The sequence below is a fragment of the Nothoprocta perdicaria genome, unplaced genomic scaffold, assembly GCF_003342845.1.
Source record: "Nothoprocta perdicaria isolate Ctin4 unplaced genomic scaffold, notPer1 scaffold_29, whole genome shotgun sequence".
NCBI lineage: Eukaryota > Metazoa > Chordata > Aves > Tinamiformes > Tinamidae > Nothoprocta > Nothoprocta perdicaria.
The window spans coordinates 2,471,542-2,492,180 of record NW_020455521.1 but is presented as its reverse complement, the minus strand read 5'-3'; the positions used below and the strand labels follow the sequence as shown (position 1 = coordinate 2,492,180).

Genomic DNA, 20,639 nt, shown 5'->3' with positions numbered 1-20,639 from the left:
ACTACGTGATATTAGAAAGTATTTTTTGTGTGTGTGCAGTGGTGAGGGTGTATAATCCTCTCCTGTTTCAGAGGTGGTTACATGATCAGCTGCTTAAAGATGTCAGATGCATAATAGTCCTCCAAGAAAAAGATCTGTAGCGTTTTCCAGCATCGCCATAAGTAGAAGCCCCCGTTAGTGGGAAGGAAGTGAAAGATCCTCACTTTCTTTTCACTTTCAGAGCTATGAGCTACTATGAGATACCATGCTGGACTATACCTACGCACAGTGACCTAGCTGGTAATACAAACTAATGCTTTATTTAAGAAAATGCCTATTAAGCTCAAGTTCAGCTTGATGATTTGAGTGCTATGTGTCATATGTTCTCTTTAGAAGTGCTGTTTGCTTGATCTGCATCTAGATTTTGAGCAAAGGCTTTATTTGGTTATGAAATAACTGTTCACCTATTAGGATGTAATTGTTGAAACACCCTGTCAAAGAAGTGCTAAAAGACATAGTAATCATTTAAGCTTTCCTGGAAAAGAAATATAATGTGAGTGGTAAATAAACCCACATACTTAGGAAGGGGAGGAAAGATGATTGCGTTTGGAAATAGAAGTTTAATTTGTATGCTTTCTTGTTGCAACTGTGGCAGAAAGTGAATYGTTGAAGATATAATAAACTGATCCTATTAGATAGTTTGTAATCTCAGCACCTATTAGTGATTAGACAGCCAACTAAAGAGAAGGCCATTAAATATGCTATGAAAAGTTCCGTAAAAATCATGTTACGGCAGTAAAAACTGAAGCAAAGGGCCCTACAGTGAAAATTACTGAAGGCCTTGTTTTGCATTATACCATTAGCAAATATTTTGAAGTGCTATTTTTAATTTTTTTTTTTTAATTAGGAGACAACAATGGATGGTCTGTACAATTTGATAAACATTATGCAAAAGGCAGGTACAATAAAATGAAATCTCCGCATGCATTTCAGACGAAGACACCTGAGTGCTGTGAGTAATTACAGGGATTATTTTTGTGACTGTTGCTGATGATTTCCAAAAGAAAATTGATACCACATATGCCTATCAGAAATAGAAATAYGGTACAGTTTCATTTATAGTAAAGAAGAATGAATGTCTTAGACTAGTGAATGCACTGAAACTCATTTAAGTGGAAACTCAGTTTTTGTAAAGGAAATATCAGATATGCCAATTAGAAGGGTAATATAAATATTTTTCTGAATATAAAAAAAGACTATGAAACAGGCGTATTTCAGARTGAAAACAACCTCCCTTCAAATTGACTTCTTCCCACATCAATTGTTTAAAAACCTTTTAAAAATAACTAAAAAAACCCACTTCCTTGGACATTCTGACTCTGTCCACTCTAAGTACTAAGTTAGATCTAATCAAGTCTGAGGAATACAGTGTGCAGAAGAATTTCTGATCCATTGATATCCTGTTTTAACCTGACAGAGTTGTGGTCACTCATGTAAAATGTAAGAAAACTGAGTAATCCGAAGAAGAGTCTCCAAAATCTCAAAACAAACTAACAGGTCCTACCAAATGAGATTCCCGTATGAAGTCTATAGCTCTTTTGCAAAGTCTTCTTTTATAGAAACCAGGAAGGAATAGAATTGTTTCATTACCCCTTTGTGTTCTTTTGCGAGGATCTCCCTACGTCTAAATCACTTATGTAATAACAAGACAAGACTTGATTTAATTCCTGTTTAATGCAGTCTAGATGTCTTTGTGCTAACTGCTCTTTTACACCATATCCTTTTCTGTTTGCCTCATGATATCCCCCCCATCCTACCTGTTGCCACAACCACTTTCTTGTCCCCAMGCAGTGGCTGCTCCTGTGCCAGCTGAATGTATGTGCCAAGGGCTGGAGATCGTCTGTGACCGTGCCAAGTTACGTGCTGTCCCTTCCGTCTCTTCAAATATAACCCTGATGTAAGTAGAGCAGAAAAGTGCTCGCTTTGGTCTGCTCGGGGCTGAATATCAGTTCTCCAACCATTTTGCAGCTACAGCCTTATAATTATCACCAGCTGGCTCAACTGGGGTTTGTGAAAGCCGGGTGCCTCTCTCTGTGGACAGGCGTTCGCGGCTTTAAATCCAGGTTGTCTGCATGTAAAATGAGAGAAAAGGAGTTAAAACAACTCTGTGTGAAATAGTCATTTCAGATTTGTAACCATGGCCTGAATTAGCTACAAAACCATGGAATTTAAAGAAATCTTAGAGAAGTGTTTCCTTTTAAGATATAATGCCTCAGGACTTTTTAATTATTCTGTGGTCCTACCAATATTCTGTATTTCTGCCAATGAAATTATTAAACTTTAATTTTGTGGAATAATCTGTCTGAGCAAATCTTTTTAGTTCTCAATCCATGCTTCTGAATAGGACATTATTAGAAAGACTTACTATGGGCTGGGTCATCCAACAGACAAGAATAAAGTAAAATTTGGGGGAAGAGGGGGAAGAGAGAGAAAAAAAAAAAAAAAAAAAAAAAAAAAAAAAAAAAAAAAAAAAAAAAAAAGGAATAGCTGATATTGCTCTTAGCTTATCCCTACCAGTTTGCAAGACTTTCTTTGCCCTAGGGGAGAAGGTGGCAAGGTGGGTAAGTGGAGGGAGGTGAGGCTGTATCATCAACAGGGAATGGGGTCCTCCAAACACTTCCTGGAAAATGCTGGTGAGTCTTTATCTGGTGTTATCTTCTGTCCACTATGTCCTCCGGGGCAGTGTGCCACAGGAGCAGCTCCCTGCATTTGCAGGGATAGATCCTGTTTTTCTCCTATCAGTCACCTGCTGCCCTYTGGGCTGACTGGTTAATAGTGAATTTTTGAAAGAAGCCTTTTGCCTGAGAAATGCAGTGTGACTTGCCACCCATCTGTTACCTTTCCACAGGGATGTAGGAACTATTAATTTCTCGATATGCCACATGGTACATTTTTGGTCAACAGTGTAGTATTCTCTCCTGGTTCTAAAGCTGATAGCCTTGATTTCACCCCACTAAAATTAGATAGTGATTTTGGATCATGTGGATAGGGAGGACAGAGAGGGAACTATTTGTATGTAAAGAAGAAAGTGGGGGCAACAATTGCTTGTAAATATGCAGCAATAGGTGAGGCACACTTCTCTTCACAGTCTCCTCCTAATCCATTAACCCAGATTCATCCCTAGGGGAATCTCTTTTATTTTCATTCATCAAYGCAGCCAGTTTTGATTTGGTTTAACATATTGGATGGAATTTGACAGCCAACAGCATAGCCACTGTCGCCTTTGATATATACAACGCACATAGACAGTCCTGAATAAACTAACCTAACTAACCTCTCTGGAAATACTGAATTTATTGCAGAATTTTCTATCTATGTATTTGTTTATTTATTATAATTTACTATGCAAATGTATTTTACTACATGAAATTGTTAGACATACAGCAGACAGGATAAACTCAAATTCAATATACTGACAGAATAGTTCTACTATGTGTGTTTGTTTCCACAGGTCTCTCCAGTGGAATCTGCTTAGGAAACTTTCTGCTGATATTTTCAAGAGATACCAAGACCTTCAAAATCTGTAAGGGAATCTTTCAACTTAAAATCTTTATGAAATTCCTTAATTATAATCTTTTTCTCTGTCTGTCTCTCTCTCTCTCACACACCCATGCCTTGACCTTGATAAAAGACAGACAAAACTCCACAGAACTATTCTCAAAATTCTGTTTTATCTTTCTCTTAATTCCATCTCGTAATTGTGTAAACTGCTTTCCTCAGATTGCTTAATCTGGTTTCTCTCTACTCATAACATCATGCTTTCCACATGTTAAATTTTATTGTCTTGATTATTTTATACCAGAAAAAGATGAACTTCCATTGTGTCTTAAGGAAATTAATAAGCAGTAATAAGCTGCAATCAGTGAAGGTAACTGAACCCATTTATTCTGTTAATTGTTAAGTTTGAAAAAGCTGTCCATTGCCACAGGGAAGCATAGTTACATGGCACTTAGTTTTATTCCTAATTATGTTTGGAATAACTTTAGTAAAGGCACAAGTCATTAATTATGTCAGAATAGTGTATGCTTTATGATTTGATCAAAAATTCATAGCCTTCATGAGCCTGGTTTATATAGAATTGGCACAATTAAGAAATTAAAGGCAGAAGTCTAAAGTAGGTGCTTTTGTAGCTGGTTTAAGGATTCTAAAAAAATAGACTTAACTTCACTGAAAACTGTACTGCAGCTCCATCTTGTGTTCACAAAGGATCATATTCAYTTAAAAGCGTTTTATTAGCTTGAGCAGTGCTTGACACAATCGCATTTTGGGCAAGTCACATTTCTCTAGTTTTTCCTCTTTAAACTGGCATTTTAAAGATTTCTCAGAGGAAAAAGCCAAAATATTAATATTTTTAAAGGATTTAACATTGGTAGCTAATAATGTGTTGGAACTTAATTGTCCATCAAATTGGAAAAAAAAACAGAAGGGGAAACAGTTTAGTATCCTTTATTTAACAGAAAATCAAGTTCCATTTTACATTTTATTAATTTAACATGTAGCCTTTCAAAAAAATGATAATATAAATAGCARCTTCAACAACTAGTGCAAATTTGACCTTCACCATACAACATTTTGCTGACTACAKGGGGTTTCAGCTAAGCGTAAATGTGTGATCACACAGACAAGGCTATAGGTTGAGGACCTAAAGGAGGAGGTGCTTTAAAATCATTCCTTTTCTCCTCTTTAGTAACATAAGTACACCTTTGAATGAATTTTGTAATCCTGCCGTTTTTTCTTCTTTTAGTGCACACTTGAAGGCTTTGCAACTATCGCTGTGAAGTGTTTAGTGTGGAATTTAAGATGTAACAATTTTGACAGCATTTTTTCAACTATCACATGTGAATTCAATTTAGTTGATAGATTTTCATTGGTTATTCATGCTTATTTTGCCTTTGCATGCTTAGAGAATTAATTGTTKTTTCTGTGTCTTCTTAGGTATCTTCAGAACAATAAAATCAGAGCTGTGTCCGAACGCGCTTTCAAAGGTTTATACAATTTGACAAAGCTGTAAGTACTGCTTCAAGAATATTGAAATAAAGAGCAATGGGAACAGATTTGAAAGTTGCTAGAGCTGTTTTTCCTATTTATTTCAGTATTAGGAAATTGCAAAATGGTACAAACCTTTAGCTCAACGGTTTGATTGAGATAACAAAGTTAGACTGCAAATTATAGGTGCAATATCTATCCAGACACGTTCATCTGGCAGGAAAGTGCTTTGAAAATGCAAGATGGCTTCGTGTTTTACTTCTATTCCACAAATCTGCTGCATTTCAGAGGAAGAGAATACGGTGGTCATCTTGCATTAAGTCAGTAAGAATGAAAAAGGAGTAAACCAAAAAAAATGAGTGCTTGGGATGAACAAAATTTCTTTAACTTCACTTTGGTTAAGAGAAGCAAACCAAAGCAAGACAGTATTAATGAAGATCTTTTAATTCTGCAGCAGCTTTATGTAATTTATTTCAAACTTTGAAGGAATTAGGTCAGCGAAAGAGATGATAGATAAACTGCGTTGTTAAGTTCAACTTCTTTTTGCAAYGGCTATAAAGAGATAGCTTAAAAATGTTATTATGCATCTTCATTTTCTCTTCAATAGGTGTGGATGATTTTATATCTGTTACTACATTCCCAGACTTTATACGGCATCACTTTTAATTGCTTTGTAARCAGTTCTGGTGTCTAAATTTATGACGAATGTCTTCAGCAAAACCTGAATTTGTTCCCAGGGAAAATTCTGTAATTTTTCATTCCATAGAAGTAAACTGGAACAGGTCTAAAGTACAACACAGTGAAGATAGTTAGCCTGTCATTTTTTTTTTCCCCACAGATAAGACGAAAACAAACATACAAAACAGATGCCTACTTTGCTTGACATGTCTGTGAAAGATCATCTGTACATTTTCTGTCTCATAAGCACTGGCTTTCTGACAGACAGACACAGACTGGAAACACATTTTTTTTCTATTGTACTTAGTGGGGTTCTTTTTCCAAAAAAAAAAAAAAAAAAAACCCCAATAATCAAAAAAATCAGCACTATGGTAAATTATAAAGGAAAAAAAAAACATATAATTCATTTTCACTTAACTAATACTAATCCTGTGTTCTCTTTTCCATCTGTTGCTGATCTTGTTTCAGATATCTGAGTAACAACAAGATAACCAGCTTGAAGCCTGGAGTTTTTCAAGATCTCCACAAGTTAGAATGGCTGTATGTTGTTTTCTTTGTATGTTTATTTTCTCAAGGAATAATTAAAGGCAAAAAAAAGAAGTATTTATATTGCTTTGATTTTTGTGGGTAACATTATTTTGTGCTAGATAATAACCAAAGAATTCCTACTGCACTCTCTGCAGAGAAAATACAGTTTACTTTGATGGGAGACCAGATTAGTTCTTGAGCCTTTGTGATCCAGAAGACTGTGACTTATTTTACAATAGCAAATGCTGTTAGGAATAACTGCTTCTTACAAAATAATACATGAAATAACTCATCTACTACTAAATAAGTCAGATTGCACTAAACAATAAAAATGGAAGTTTTGTACAAGTCTTTCCCAATAAACAGTACTTGATATTTCTGTGCATTTTCAACAGGCAGACTGTCTTGGAAGGCTGTTATGTGTACAGCTGCTTTGGTGTTGCACAGAATCTATTCAAAGCATTGATCAAAAGTGTTTTAAAAACTGTCAAGAAAATAGCTTACTTTAATAGAAAGTAATTACACAAGCTAAAATATGTCCAGAACTATTCAAACTATGCTGGAAAGGGAATTAATTTGATGAATTCTCTGATGATCTGTGGAGCAGTACATTTATTTCCTCAAGTAGGGCTTTTGAACATGAGACCCTTTTTTGGGTTTTGGGTTTTTTTKTTGTTTGTTTGTTTGTTTCCAGTAATGGGTACTTGAAGAAAGCCACTTCCAAGCATGTTGGTTTTTTTAATCAACTGTTTATTTTAGGACTATAATYCCTTGTCAATCTGAGATTTGCTTTGCTCTAATTTGTAGGATAATTGAAAACAATAGGATCAATCGGATCTCTCCACTAACATTTTATGGGCTCAAATCGCTTATTCTTCTGTAAGTATGGAATAAAAGCCAAAAGTGCCACTTGAAAGAGCAGGAAGAAGAGCTAGATTTAAAAATATGCTTTAAATTTAAGTTTAATTTAGATTTCAAACTCCCCACATGGTAGTGCTTGCTGTTTTGGTGGAATTCTTCAGAGTTCTTGTGACAGATTCTTCAGAAACGTAGCCAGCTCTGGGGAGCCCATCACTGCAGGCCTTTTTGCATGGATAAAGGATCCAATTGCAGCTATGAACTACCCAGATCAACAGGAATAGAATTGCTCTTATTGAAGTCTAGGAGACTAGACAGGATGTCTGTGAATCTGCACCTGATAAAGTGAATTTATGATCAATGTCTCTGGCAAACTCTGAACTYATTCGTAGGAAGATCTATGTCTCCGAGTGGATAAGGAAGCAGCAGCTCAGTGGAAGGGGTGCTGGGCTGCCCCCAGAGCCAAGGAGATGTGGGAGGGGATACAAGGAATGGCAGCCAAAACCTCGTGCTGCAGGAGCCCATCCATAGGCTGCCTCTTTTCCTGCCCCAATTCCACTGTGGCCAGGAGAGCAAGGTCCCTTAAATGCTCTGTTCCTCTGTGACTGATGGAAATTGCAGGTTATGACACAATCGTGAACTATGAGCCTAGTAGTTAACAAGCATTTGAAAGAATTCCACAGAAAATCCAGGGAGGTTTAAAAAGAAAAGCTACCTCTAAAACTATGACAAGTGATTCTAGCTGTGACTGCCTTACATTAAAAAGTAGAAACATAGAGACATATTTTTTCTGTAATATTATTTTCAGCAAATATAGCCAGATCAGCTATTTTTCTCTTCTCCAGAGTGATGATGAATAATTCTCTTGCTCGTTTGCCTGATAAACCTCTGTGCCAATACTTGCCAAGACTAAACTGGCTGTAAGTCTACCTTTATTTCACTAGAAAAAATATTACTGTGTTGCCTTTGAATGGCATTTCAGTGCCACTTTCTCTAGTGAAGGGCTGGGATGATGTTAGAGTACCTAGTGGCTCCCTGCATTGCATTGATGACCTGGAGTCATCAGCTAGGCGCGTAGAAAAGCTACATGTCTGGCTATGATTCTTTTGTGACATCCTGAACTTTTGGTGAGATTTTTTTTTTATCTTAGAAGAATTGTTTAAAAAAAATAATTTTCAGTGTTTTTTGTTGTTATTGTTGCTTCTTTGCTTGTTTGTTTTTCATACCACAGAGATCTTGAGGGCAATCATATCCATTACGTAAGAAATGTGACTTTCATCTCCTGCAGCACTCTAACTGTACTGTAAGTAGTAGCACATACTGGGCAACCCTAATGAGATATATCGGTGCTGAACAACAGTCAAGTTATCCGTGACAGCTAATATAAAGGTTTCTTAAATATTGCGTGATATATAGATTTCAAGGATATTAGATATTTAGAGAGATATATAGACCTAAGGCTCAATTTTAATTGAACACAATACAGAATAGCCACCATTTGTATCAATTTTCAGCATTGATATATGTGATTAATCTTTTACTGAGGTGATTTTTGACTGACATGAAGATTTTTATATATATATATATATTTTTTTTTCTAATTCCTTATTTGCCAAAGAAGACAATAATCCTCCCGTAGAAAGGTGTGCAAACGTCACTACACATACAAAGTCCTTAGCTCACTTCTTCATTTTAAAAAGCTTGGCTAGCTGGCTTTCTCTTTAGTATATAAAATCAGTATATAAAATAGTATATAAAATTTAGTATATAAAATTCAGGTGGTACATTTGTGGAACATGCACAATGCCACATGAAAGAAGGTTGAAGGAAAGGTTGCACAACCATGTGCTCAACCTTGAATTCTCAAACACTACTAGTTACAAGCATTGTACTGCCTTGCAGGTATATTAAAAATCAAAGTTCTGAATTAATGAGGCAGATACTTGAAGATGCAAACAGTAAATGTGATAATAAAATATAATAAAAAAAGAGTGATCATAAAACTTTAAAACTTTACACATATTTTCTTTAGAAAACAAACAGATTTCCAGAAGCAGCAATATAAGTTTGTTTATATCATTTCAGAGTGATGAGAAGAAATAAAATCATCTCTTTAAACGAAAACAGCTTTTCTTCTCTCCGGATGTTAGATGAATTGTGAGTTGATTTCTTCTCTTATTTATAGACATGACAAAGACTTATATTTTACAATTGTACATTTTATGTATTTACTGTAAGTTCTGTTTCTTATAATCTGAACATAACATCCATCCTGAGCTTTATTCCAAATGTTTAAGAAGAAACATTCAATAAAATACATATTCTCAACATGTCAATACTATTGCTCTTTTTCTCTTAAGACTGTTATACTTCCTGAATGAAGTCATATTAATTATGTATCACTCTGCCTTTGTATGCACCTTTGGTATTTTTGAACAAGTCTGTCGATTGCAGTCAGACTGAGACCTCTACTACTCTCTGTCCAAAGTTATTAAGATCTTTCAAGTTCARTGAAAACCAGCATCAAGATAGAGAACAGAATCAAGGAGGAGGTGTAGTGCTGGCCAACCCAGATGAGATGTGAGAGAATTTTCCAGGTTCTTGCAGCCCTAGTTAAAAATATTTTTCCTTCTTTTGGATGTAAATGCAGTAATAATAAGTTTTTTTCATCTAATGACCTATCTGAACTAATCAAGTAAAGAGGACTCTGATGGATTGTGTTTTCCATCTGCTGTTTTAACATTATTCTTTTATAGTCCAAGTTTCTGATGATCTGTATAACAATGTAATAATCTCCTGGTAAATGGAATGAAAATATCTCTTCAAATTATAAAACTTTTCTGTATAATTATTGAATCTAAAAACTTACTATATCCCACCTATGGCTGTTTCCACAGAGACCTAGCTAACAACAAGATTGAGTCACTTCCTCCATATATATTTAAGGATCTAAAGGAGCTTTCACAACTGTAAGGATTTGGTTATTATTATTATTGTATGTCATTGCATATTCCTTATTCAATATGATTTYGGTCATGAATGCTTGGAAGGAAAAAAAACATCTTTTTTTCATTTAAGCTCTGTCTAAAAAATACTTATCTGATATTCAGTTTTACATAAGGGAGCCTACATGTTGAATCAGAACCAGGGTTTCTCTGCAGAACCCAGGAAGTCTGAGCTCTTTGCAGACATAGATGAAATGGTTAGCAATGAAAARCCCATAATGGGAAAAAGAAAAAGCTCAACCTGGGAAGTCCAGCCCCAAAATACACACTTCGGGGGGGGACAGGAAATGCAAGGAAGAGGAAAAAGTTGTAGTCTCTAAAAAAAACAAAGTCAAAAAAGTTTAATTATTAARTATTTCTATAGTTGAAAACCTGAAGCTGGTCTTTCCACTGGCTTAGTGTAAACCAAAGAACAGTAGGTGAATATTACTATTTCAGTTGCAATTGCCAGTACCATGATTCCTTACTGCAGGGCTGAAAACTCAAATGGAACGTTGACTTAACCTTAGAACAAGATGTAAAGAAAATGTACAAAAATACTTACGTTTATGCTGCTTTTACAGGAACCTTTCTTATAATCCAATCAAGAAAATACAGATGGACCAGTTTGATTTTCTAATTAAACTCAAATCACTGTAAGTATCAAGTTTTTATGTACAARAATCTTATCTATATTTTCTTTATGATTAAGCAAATCTCTTAACAGAAGGATGTTAGTCATAATACTAATAAAAGAATACTTTTTATAAGAAATTATATTTGGAATATTTTGTATTTCTTGATGTTGCTCAAGAATTTGAGTCTGCAGAGTAACTACTAATAACATTCACATTTTCTGTCTTGAAATACCAGCTTGCATTGGAAATCATTCCAAAGCAAAGGGATCATAAATCCATCTTTACAAATGACAATCTATTCCATCATTACACAGAAAGACTAAAGCAAATTATGTCATTAGTGCAGGATAGCTGTACTACAGATAGATAAGTTATTACAACAGCCAAATTCAAAACTCATTTTCAACTTTGCACAACTTGAATATACAACTTAAGGGTCCTACAACACCTAACTGAAGCTATTAGCACCAGGGACGGATATCAATGAAATATGTAAAGACAATAATTTGAAAGGAATTTGGTATATGCATAAGTCTGGTGTATATTTCAGTTCTTACAGAAAATGATGCTTAAGTCATGAAAAGAGTAATATAAATCAAGTAAAATTTGTCAGTTCAGAGCGGGTGGACCTTCTACAAATCTTTTTGATGAGAGCAAAGGGAAGTTGTAATGGGCAGGCTAACACAGCAGCTCTAACATAAATTTAGTACCTCCCTAACAGTTCAGGAGGCAGCTTATACATTAGTTATTACTTAATCACCAAAATTCCATGCACTTGGGTGAAAAAGAGTTTCCATATATCTAAGATAATAAAATCAATAAATCTTGAGAGATAGATCTAGAGGAAACAAAACATCTTTATGTTCAGTACTCCATTTGTAGAACACTTGTTGCTTGTTTACCAGTTTGAGTAGAYAGGAGTAGCTGGGACAACATTCCCCTAGATTTATTCCAATCCGTGACTAAAACACACTGGTTTCCATGTTTAGGCCTCATTATTTCTCCTAGCAAGATTGCCTATCAACCCAAATTTTTTTATTTGCATTTGTATTACTCTAGCTTATACAATTGACCAGAAAACTCAAGTTGTTAAAGAACAATTACATTGTTCTTACATACAATTACATGTCATTGACCTGACACTGCAGAGAAAATAATAGTGCATTTTTTATATTAAAAAAAAATCTAAAATAAGTAAACCCATCTGTATGGTGTGAGTAAGCCCTTGCACGCAGTGTTCCCTGTACCAATTTCCTGCTGCTCTTGACACAATAAAAAGTTAATTCCTGCAGTGGCTTGTTTGTCTTGTTAAGTGCTCTCTGGGATTACAGAAAGAGGAGAAATGTGAAATACTGCTATTGGAACAAGTTATTATTTTCCAGAGATGATGAAAGAACATCAGTAGATCAATACTTTGGAAGGGCAACATAATAATTGTTAAATTGTCCTACTGAGAGCACTAAAAGAGACTTCTTTGTGCTTTTGGCAGAACTATGAGTTTATTGGAATTAACTGCAATTCATTTTATTTAGCTTTTATTTTAGCTTTTATGTAGATTTCCCATTTATATTTTGAAGAGATGACAGGTTAGAAGCAGCTGAACTTCATGTCTTCGTATAATTATAGGAACACAATTAAATGCTCAGTAAGCTTGTTGTTTAACTACTGAGTTTGTATTGCATTTTTATTGAGAGTGTGTTTTTTACAGCAGCTTAGAGGGCATTGAAATTGGAAACATTCAGAGAAGAATGTTCAGACCGCTTAAAAACCTTTCCCACATGTGAGTAGCTTTCTTTAAGTTTTACAATTTACAAAATATTGAATAAATAAAAACAAAAATGGATGAATCAAAAATCATCCAAATTGAAACTTGGCGATTTTTTTTTAATTAATTAGTTTTTCTTCTTTCAGAATACGGGCATTTTATTTCTTTTCTAAAAAGTTGTTAGACATCTTGCTTTCTTAGAAACCAAACTAAAACGCTCTCTTTTTCTTTTCTTTCCCTCATAACTAGATATTTCAAGAAATTTCAGTACTGTGGATATGCTCCTCATGTACGCAGCTGCAAGCCTAACACTGATGGGATTTCCTCCCTCGAGAACCTCTTAGCCAGCATTATACAGAGAGTGTTTGTCTGGGTTGTATCTGCCATCACTTGCTTTGGAAATATTTTCGTTATCTGTATGAGGCCTTACATCAGATCGGAGAATAAGCTGCATGCCATCTCCATAATGTCCCTCTGCTGTGAGTATTCCCMCTGTGACTTGGCATTTTCACAGGGAATGACAATGCAGAATGCTCTGTCTTCCGCACTGTGAAGTCTTGTTAGATAATGTCTCTGTTCAGAAACAATAACCAGGTGGTAAATTCCAAAGATTTTGTGTCTGGTTTTGCTGCTGAGGACACTGGGTCAAATTCCCATTTTCTTCAGCAAGAGGAGATAAAATTCCAAATGTTTCAAAGGGCCATTAATCTAGATTTTACTATATAGTTGTGAATAAATACAAATTTGTGTGTGTAAATATAATTCATGTTCAGATAGTTATACTTCTTTTTGCGTGAACAAATAGTTGTGTGCAAATATAGAAAATCAATCGCTCTCAGCTCTCCAATATTTATCCTTATGTTTCTTAGTTTAGTCCTAAAAGCAAGGCGGTCTGATGGATGAACCAACTGAGAGTGCAGTCATGTTAAACCCAAGTACTCTGGGCTTAGTTTGTATACAAGGATGTCTGTCTAAACTTACATATTTCACAAATTGATTTAGTCACATTTTGAAAGTTAAATAACCACCGTGTATAAAATAAAATTGCACCATTTCTGAATACAGTATGCTCATAATTTTGAAAGCTTGTTGGCTTCTTTAACCATTGGAGCCAAAAGTCTAAACACCACTGAAAATTTCTATCAAAAATATGTGAGAAGCCTTTGAGTCTGTGCTGACAGATCCTCTCTACTTCCCAGGGCTAGTATGACAGAAATGCTAATCAAGCTTTGCTTAGAGAGCTCATACAAAACAGACTAGAAGATAAAAAGAGAAATTATGATATTCCAAGATACCTAAAAAAAGCAAGAAAGGCTTATTGTCCTTCTAGTTGCAGAAGACTTGAAAATGAGACGCAAATGCATCATTAATGCCTAGAAATTTAGCAGATCTCCAAATTTATCATCTCTTAAGCCTGTAATTTTTAAGCCAACATCATCATTTTCAGGGGGAATCAGGCAAATGTCTGAACATGTAGGATTTACACCAGTAACAGTCATGCTAATGCTCAAAGTGATCCCTGTGGCCTTACTCAGATGGGCCCAGGAGCTTCCCTTTGCATCCCGCCTTTCACTAYTAAGCTAATGAGAAGAGGGTTTGGAGCCTACCAGGTTTGCTGTGTACTTTCAAGCCTTGCTAAAAGATGATTTRCATGTTATTTTGGAAAGATTGAACATGGACAAATCAAAATCAACCTCTGAATCTGGCAGTTTCTCTATTCAGAGCAAACTATCTACAAGCCAAAAGGCAATGTCAAAAGGAGACCTATTCAAAAAGTGTCTTTTTTTCTCTTTGACAGAAGTAAAAATACACAGATTTGACCTTTAAAAAGTAGTCTTGGAAACGTATGAAAGTCAGAAATTCAGTCCAACAGATGAAAATTCAAAGAAAAAAAATAACAAAAATGGAAAGAACTTATACTGCCTTAATTGTAAATCTCAAAATCATTCTAACCATAATATTGATTTTATATCTATCTACCCATTAGCTGACACTTGTAACTATACATTCATATGTACGTGTTTGTATGTCTGTGTTTCAATATACATATACACAAAGAGCATGGAAAATTCAGATGTGTAAATAATGATGTTAAGCACTATGCCCACAGGTGCTGACTGTCTGATGGGAATATATTTATTTGTGATTGGAGCTTTTGATCTTAAATATCGTGGAGAATACAACAAGCACGCTCAGTTATGGATGGACAGTATTCATTGTCAGTTGGTGGGATCGCTGGCTATTCTGTCTACAGAGGTGTCAGTTTTACTATTGACTTACCTGACTTTGGAAAAATACATCTGCATAGTTTATCCTTTTAGGTGTTTGAAGCCCAGAAAATGCAGGACAATTTCCGTTTTGATTCTTATCTGGATAATTGGGTTTGCTGTTGCCTTTATTCCACTGAGCAATAAGGAATTTTTCAGGAACTACTATGGCACCAATGGCGTCTGTTTTCCTCTTCACTCAGAACAATCAGAAAGTTCAGGAAGTCAGATTTATTCTGTTGTCATTTTTTTAGGTAAGTTACTTTTCTTCTTTACAACAATTACAGCTATAATGAGCCTAGTTTTTAAGCAAGTAAGGCAGCTTTTTTTTAATGTGTGCATGATGTTCACAATTCATATTTAGATGCTCCTGTAGGCAGTTACAGACTTTTTCCAGCCTGAATATTTCATATTAGATATTTACATATCTTAAAACCCATAAAGTGCTCAGAAAGTAGAAGTTAGATCCATCAAGAACCTGAATAAATAGATTTTGTCAGGGAGGTGAGGAAATATTAAGACTAGGAAACTATGGAATTTGGCTCTGATGGCAGCTGTTAATCAAATTATGATAATTAATATATATATTTGAGTAAAGTGTTCAGTGTTCTGAGTGAAGACAGACTCAGATTGTTTGGCCACTTATTTCATGGACTAACAGTTTAGACAAAAGATACCTCTAATGTTCCCCGACACACAAAGAAGTAAGCTATCATGCTTTCAAATAATAAAACTAATTTCAACTTCTTGAACAGGTGTAAACTTGGCAGCTTTCATCATCATTGTGTTTTCCTATGGAAGTATGTTYTACAGCGTTCACCAGACAGCTATTACGGCTACTGAAATTCGGAATCACATTAAAAAAGAAATGACTCTTGCTAAACGTTTCTTCTTCATTGTGTTTACTGATGCACTATGCTGGATACCCATTTTTATTTTGAAACTCCTTTCTCTGCTTCAAGTAGACATCCCAGGTAAGCTCCTGCTTTTGTGCACTTTGAGCCAATAATTCTTAATTTAGAAGAATAATTGAATGCATTGAACTGCATTGCTACAATGAAATGTACACTATGTATCTCTCTATAATCCACATACACACTATAATGAACTATATAGCCCATTATATTACTGCACTGAAATATATTAGTGTAATCATCAAAGACTGGTCACCTTCATTAGAGTCAGCCAAGAGATCAAATCTTGAAAGTCTGTCTCTGTAAGGTATGTATAAAATGTACAGCATGTGTTTGAAAACCATGTTTGAAGTTGTTGGGTTTTAGTGCTTCAAGGCTTTTGGTGGTTCTGCTACCTGAATATAATTCAAGCACAAGTGACGCTTATAGCTGAAAACATCTGTTATGTAAGGCAGTTTTATTAAAGTATTTTCTTATGCTGTGAATAAATTCCTGTGTGTGAATAGCCTTAAGTTTAGCCTTCATAGTCTTAAAAGATAAAAAATGAAGCCTTGTATTTTCCTTTCTTTGCAGTAACAGGAAATGCTAGGAAAACAGACTCCTTAAGTAGGGCTTGTAAATGCTTTGGGAAAGATCATGTTATTATGAACAGTGGTACTAGCAACAGTGTCGGACTACTGTGTGAATTTATCTACATATGTGTGTGCATATATATATCTATATACACAAACCTATATATATTATATATAAACCTATATATATTATAAATATACATAAACCTATATATATTATAAATATACATAAACCTATATATATTATAAATATACATAAAATTATATATAATTTACATTTGTGTGTGTGTATATATATATATGCGCGCACATACACTTGTATCACAAGCAATTCGGTGAGAAAGTGCTTGAGCTGTGGGATTATCTTTTGAAATTTTTGACTTTCATGAAAGTTATGAAATATCTGGGTTATGATGATCAAGTACAAAGTGTTTTCGTTATACAAAATCTTCCAGAATGCTTTGTTGTGAAGTTATCCAACCCTTAAAAGACTTGACTTTTAGTCTGCCCCTCAGACTAATTAGGGTCGGACTAATGAGCTGACTTACCTCCTGGGCAGGGAAAATTACACCGTGGTGTGGGCAGCAGAGGACAAGAAACCTTGGCATAGGAAGAAGGTAGAAAGGGGGATACCAGGAGAGCAAGAAGGAAAAATAGGGATGTGCTCACTGCACTTTGCATTGGAAGGAGTGGAGAGCTCCTGGTGTAGATGAGCACAAACAAGTTCTGAGGGAAAAGGCATGGGAAGAGACTGCTTTGGACAGGACCACATGGACAACATGGCAATGATGATTCACTTGGGGAATGGAGATCACAGGAAGAGATAGGGAGCTAAGTGGATACAAACAGATGTGGGGCAAGTAAATGCAGCTCAACCAGAACAAAAAATATGCTCAGGAAGTAGGGAGCCTTGTTACAAAAGTCCTAAAATGGTGGGAGGCAAATGGAACTGCTGGGAAAAAAAAATCATCAGGATTCACGGGAAGCCCTTGAAACACGGAAGGGCAGTACCTCCTGAGAAGCAGTTAGAGGATGGGGTTGTGACTGTCACAACAGTGTCAAGGGCTCAGCCCAGCAGCGCAGGACCCCACGCGCTTCCAGACTGCAGCTTTTAAAAGGAAGCTGCACCTCAGCAGTGTGAAGTGCTCGTACTGATGGATGGGTACAAGTACTACTATCTATTACTGCCTTCATTTTTTTTCTCTCCCTCCTTAAGGTACCATAACTTCTTGGGTGGTGATTTTTATACTGCCAATAAATAGTGCTCTGAATCCTCTTCTCTACACTCTGACTACACGACCTTTCAAAGAAATGATTCATCAGGTCTGGTACAATTACAGACAAAGAAGATCCAAAAGAAGCAAACGCAGTCAGAAAACATATGGTCCATCTTTCATTTGGGTAGAGATGTGGCCAGTGCATGAAATCAAACCAAAGCTTTCGAAGCCTGTTCTTTGTACAGACTCCTCTGAAGCATCAGTGACTACACAGTCACACCGACTAAACTCATGCACATAAATACCCTGTGAACCTTCCCAGTGACATCTGCCCTGTTACCTTCACGGATGCAGATTTACTGCTTTACAGCAATGTGGAAAAGAAAGGAGTGGACACGGTGAATCACCAGAACCAGAAGTCAGAGCGGGAAGAAGATGGATCCATGTGCCTACTTGCAGGTAAAACTGATAGGAAAATAATTTGACCATCTTGCAATAGTTCCTGACAACTCATCCTTGACCAGGCTGAAAAGTCTGTCTTAATCCCTCTTCCTCTCCAAGAGCACTTGAGGAGTATCAGTCTTAATAGGTATCCTGCCATCTAAGTCTTAATCACCTTGTGCATCTAATTACATGCATTATGGTTAAAATAATTTAGAGAGCACAGCCTTCAGCACTCTGAGTATTACTGTACTCCTCGTGTTGCAAATGTAAAAGTCATTTTACCTTTCTGTGTATAAAGATTTTATGCTAGGTGTGAGGATCAGGTAGTGGCAGTTTCTTCACATATATTTGCTCGAGAGAATATTTTTCCATTACAAATTCCTCTGACTTCCTTATGGTTCCTCTAATACTGCACTCTCAGTCCAGTGACCTAGAAGCCCAAGATAAGAGAAATGCCTCTCTTGCAGTGGGGATTTTAAAGCTTTTTAAAACACGCTTAAAAGATACTTYGATGTTTGCACTTAACTTCTTAAATATGTAAGAAGTAGAATTCAATTTTAGTGTGACTCACACTTTAAATGTTTACAGTATTTTGCATTATCTTAAAATCAGAAGTTGTTGAACATCTTGTTTCCACTGCTGTATGTTTTATTGAAATAAAGGATGATCTGCCGATCAACGTGGCTTCTTCTGCAAATTGTTTAGCAAARTTTTAGGTTACTGAAAAAAAAATGGCCCACTGAAATCCTGCCATAAAGAACATCCTTTTGATTACCAGTGGAGGTCAACATATTTGGTGACCAAAGCTGCTTTTTATAAAGAATATAAGAACACTTGTCTTTTTCACTTCTCRTTTTTTATTTATGTATATATTCTGTGTGCGTGTGTGGGGAGGTTGTTGTGTTCCTATAAGTAACCTTAGACTGTTAGTTAATTCAAAACTTGTTGTAACTTCTTTATTCTTGTTTAAAAAAAAAAAAAAACTACAGTTTGTCTTTTAAAATCTTTCTACCACTGAAACTTAGGCTCACAACAAGTACAGCCCCAGTCTACTGAAGCTTCCCCTTGCATTTCAGCATTGTTTTTTCACAGTGCTCTGCGCAGGAGTACAGACATTTCAGAGCAGCCATGTACTACAGGTCAGGCATCTTTCTGGTCCTGCTTAATCTAATGCCTACTCTAATCAATAAATTACTGCTTGAGGCAGGTGATACAACAGGCCAAAACCATAATAAGTTGCTGTCCTTAAGATGGAAGAATACAATTCACAGACTTTTTCTCACTGAAGGAAGCTTATACTACTACTTCAAAATAATCCATCCTAATAGGAACTAATACAATTACATTTCTACTATACCTATATTTATGGTTCCTGCATAAGGCACTTTGTACTTATTACAAGAAGGCAGGTGTAACATTGTTTGCAAGTATTGAATTCTTTGTAAAAGAAATGCAGCTTTAAAGAAATGTATTGCAATATTGCCCACAACAGTGAGCTGGGGAATAGGGTCACTTATCTGTAGCACTTAAGACTTCACTCTCCCTATCAGCCCATCCTCAACCTGAAAAAAAAAATGTGTGCATAGAAGGACAGAGAAGTTATTTTGACAGGCTTCTCTGAGGTTAAGAGAGTTTCTTCTAGTCCAGTGAAATGGCAATGTATCTTCACTGGATACCACTTTCCCACAACTGCTGAGTTCTAGAGGTACCTTAAAAGTTAACTTTATCTCCCTTATATTAGTAAAAAGGAAAGTTATTTCACAGATGAGGTTACCTGAGTGCAAAGGAAGAGTCTTAAAAGTTACAACTGACTACTCTCCCTAAACAAAGTTATTCCACTCAGAAACTTATACATAGTATTCTTACACATACAAGTTATCAAGTATTTTCCAAAGAACTCTCTTCTAGCTCAAGGGCAGTAGCTGATGAAAAACAAGATAAAACCATCACAGGAAATTGCTAAAAAACGTTGTTTAAAAAAACACTAGGCACAGTGTGCGGTAACACATCAGCATGCAACGCGGTGTGATCCCAGCCAAGCTGTCAAGTCACAAGGCAGGGCCAGCAGGAGGAAAACGCTGTGGGATGACTCCCCTCCCAGCGGGCAGCAGCGGTTCCCGCCTTTTCCACAACGGTGACGTTACTCGCTGGGCTTCAGGGAATCGTAGCCCTCCTTGAGCAGGTCCCGCCACGTTCGGAGAAACCTGGCGTTTTCTGAGCATTTGGTCGCAAGCTCCTCCACTTGGGCCGATACAGCGGACGTGGCCTCCAGGATCTTCGTCAACGAGAAGGCGGCCTGGAGGGCAGAGCGAGAAGCTGGCGGGGTCCCCACGCACCCACAGACGGCCCCACCTTCACCACCCGTTCCCCCCTGCCCCGTTATCCCGGTGCCGCGGGCCCCGAGCCCGGCCGCGGCCTCACTCACGTCGCCGATCTGCATCTCCACCTCCTCCAGCGGCTCCCGCGGCGCGTGCTCGGGCGGCCGCGCCGCCCTGCCCCAGCTGCGGTTCCTGCGGGGCGCGGCGCCGGGCGAGCGCGAGGGCAGGGCCGCGGGCTGCAGCGGCCCCGCTTCAGACATCGTCCCTCTCCGCCGCCCGCAACGGCCCCCGCGCGCCCCAACGGCCGCGCCAACGGCCGCGCCGCCCCGCCCCGCGGGGCTGCACGGGAGGGCCCGCCCACATCCCGGCGTGCCCTGTGYGGCGCACCGAGCGCCCGCTTGGCTCGGGATTGCGCGCGCTGCACGCCGGGA

At 37.0% G+C, this 20,639-nt stretch overlaps 2 protein-coding genes across 3 annotated transcripts in view; one reads left to right on the top strand and one right to left on the bottom strand.

Moving 5' to 3' along the window:
* Nucleotides 1-17,835, top strand: part of RXFP1 (relaxin family peptide receptor 1) — a 46,900-nt gene extending 29,065 nt beyond the window's left edge. Inside the window, exons 4-19 of one of the 2 annotated variants that reach the window (XM_026041648.1) lie at nt 887-991; nt 1,831-1,936; nt 3,491-3,562; nt 4,975-5,046; nt 6,172-6,243; nt 7,039-7,110; nt 7,935-8,009; nt 8,321-8,392; nt 9,175-9,246; nt 9,987-10,058; nt 10,658-10,729; nt 12,423-12,491; nt 12,726-12,955; nt 14,587-14,997; nt 15,499-15,717; nt 17,446-17,835. In XM_026041648.1, the coding sequence (XP_025897433.1) occupies nt 887-991; nt 1,831-1,936; nt 3,491-3,562; nt 4,975-5,046; nt 6,172-6,243; nt 7,039-7,110; nt 7,935-8,009; nt 8,321-8,392; nt 9,175-9,246; nt 9,987-10,058; nt 10,658-10,729; nt 12,423-12,491; nt 12,726-12,955; nt 14,587-14,997; nt 15,499-15,717; nt 17,446-17,747 (2,093 nt within the window). In that variant the 3' untranslated portion in view covers nt 17,748-17,835. Of the gene's footprint in view, nt 1-886; nt 992-1,830; nt 1,937-3,490; nt 3,563-4,974; nt 5,047-6,171; nt 6,244-7,038; nt 7,111-7,934; nt 8,010-8,320; nt 8,393-9,174; nt 9,247-9,986; nt 10,059-10,657; nt 10,730-12,419; nt 12,492-12,725; nt 12,956-14,586; nt 14,998-15,498; nt 15,718-17,445 lie in introns of both variants that reach the window. The other variant, XM_026041647.1, reaches the window with a different exon arrangement.
* Nucleotides 17,836-18,866: 1,031 nt separating this feature from the next.
* Nucleotides 18,867-20,468, bottom strand: CUNH4orf46 (chromosome unknown C4orf46 homolog). The gene is made up of 2 exons (XM_026041649.1): nt 20,316-20,468; nt 18,867-20,186 (listed from the first exon to the last, which is right to left on the bottom strand). Exons 1-2 carry the CDS (start codon nt 20,466-20,468, stop codon nt 20,031-20,033), a joined length of 309 nt encoding a protein of 102 aa, XP_025897434.1. The 3' UTR covers nt 18,867-20,030.
* Nucleotides 20,469-20,639: the final 171 nt, after the last annotated feature.

Bases quoted from the DNA above. Each gene is read 5' to 3' on its own strand.
- CUNH4orf46 (XM_026041649.1), bottom strand. From the start codon at position 20,468: ATGTCTGAAGCGGGGCCGCTGCAGCCCGCGGCCCTGCCCTCGCGCTCG. The intron at 20,187-20,315 runs GTGAGTGAGGCC...TCTGCCCTCCAG, and splicing joins TGGAGATGCAGATCGGCGAC to GCCGCCTTCTCGTTGACGAA.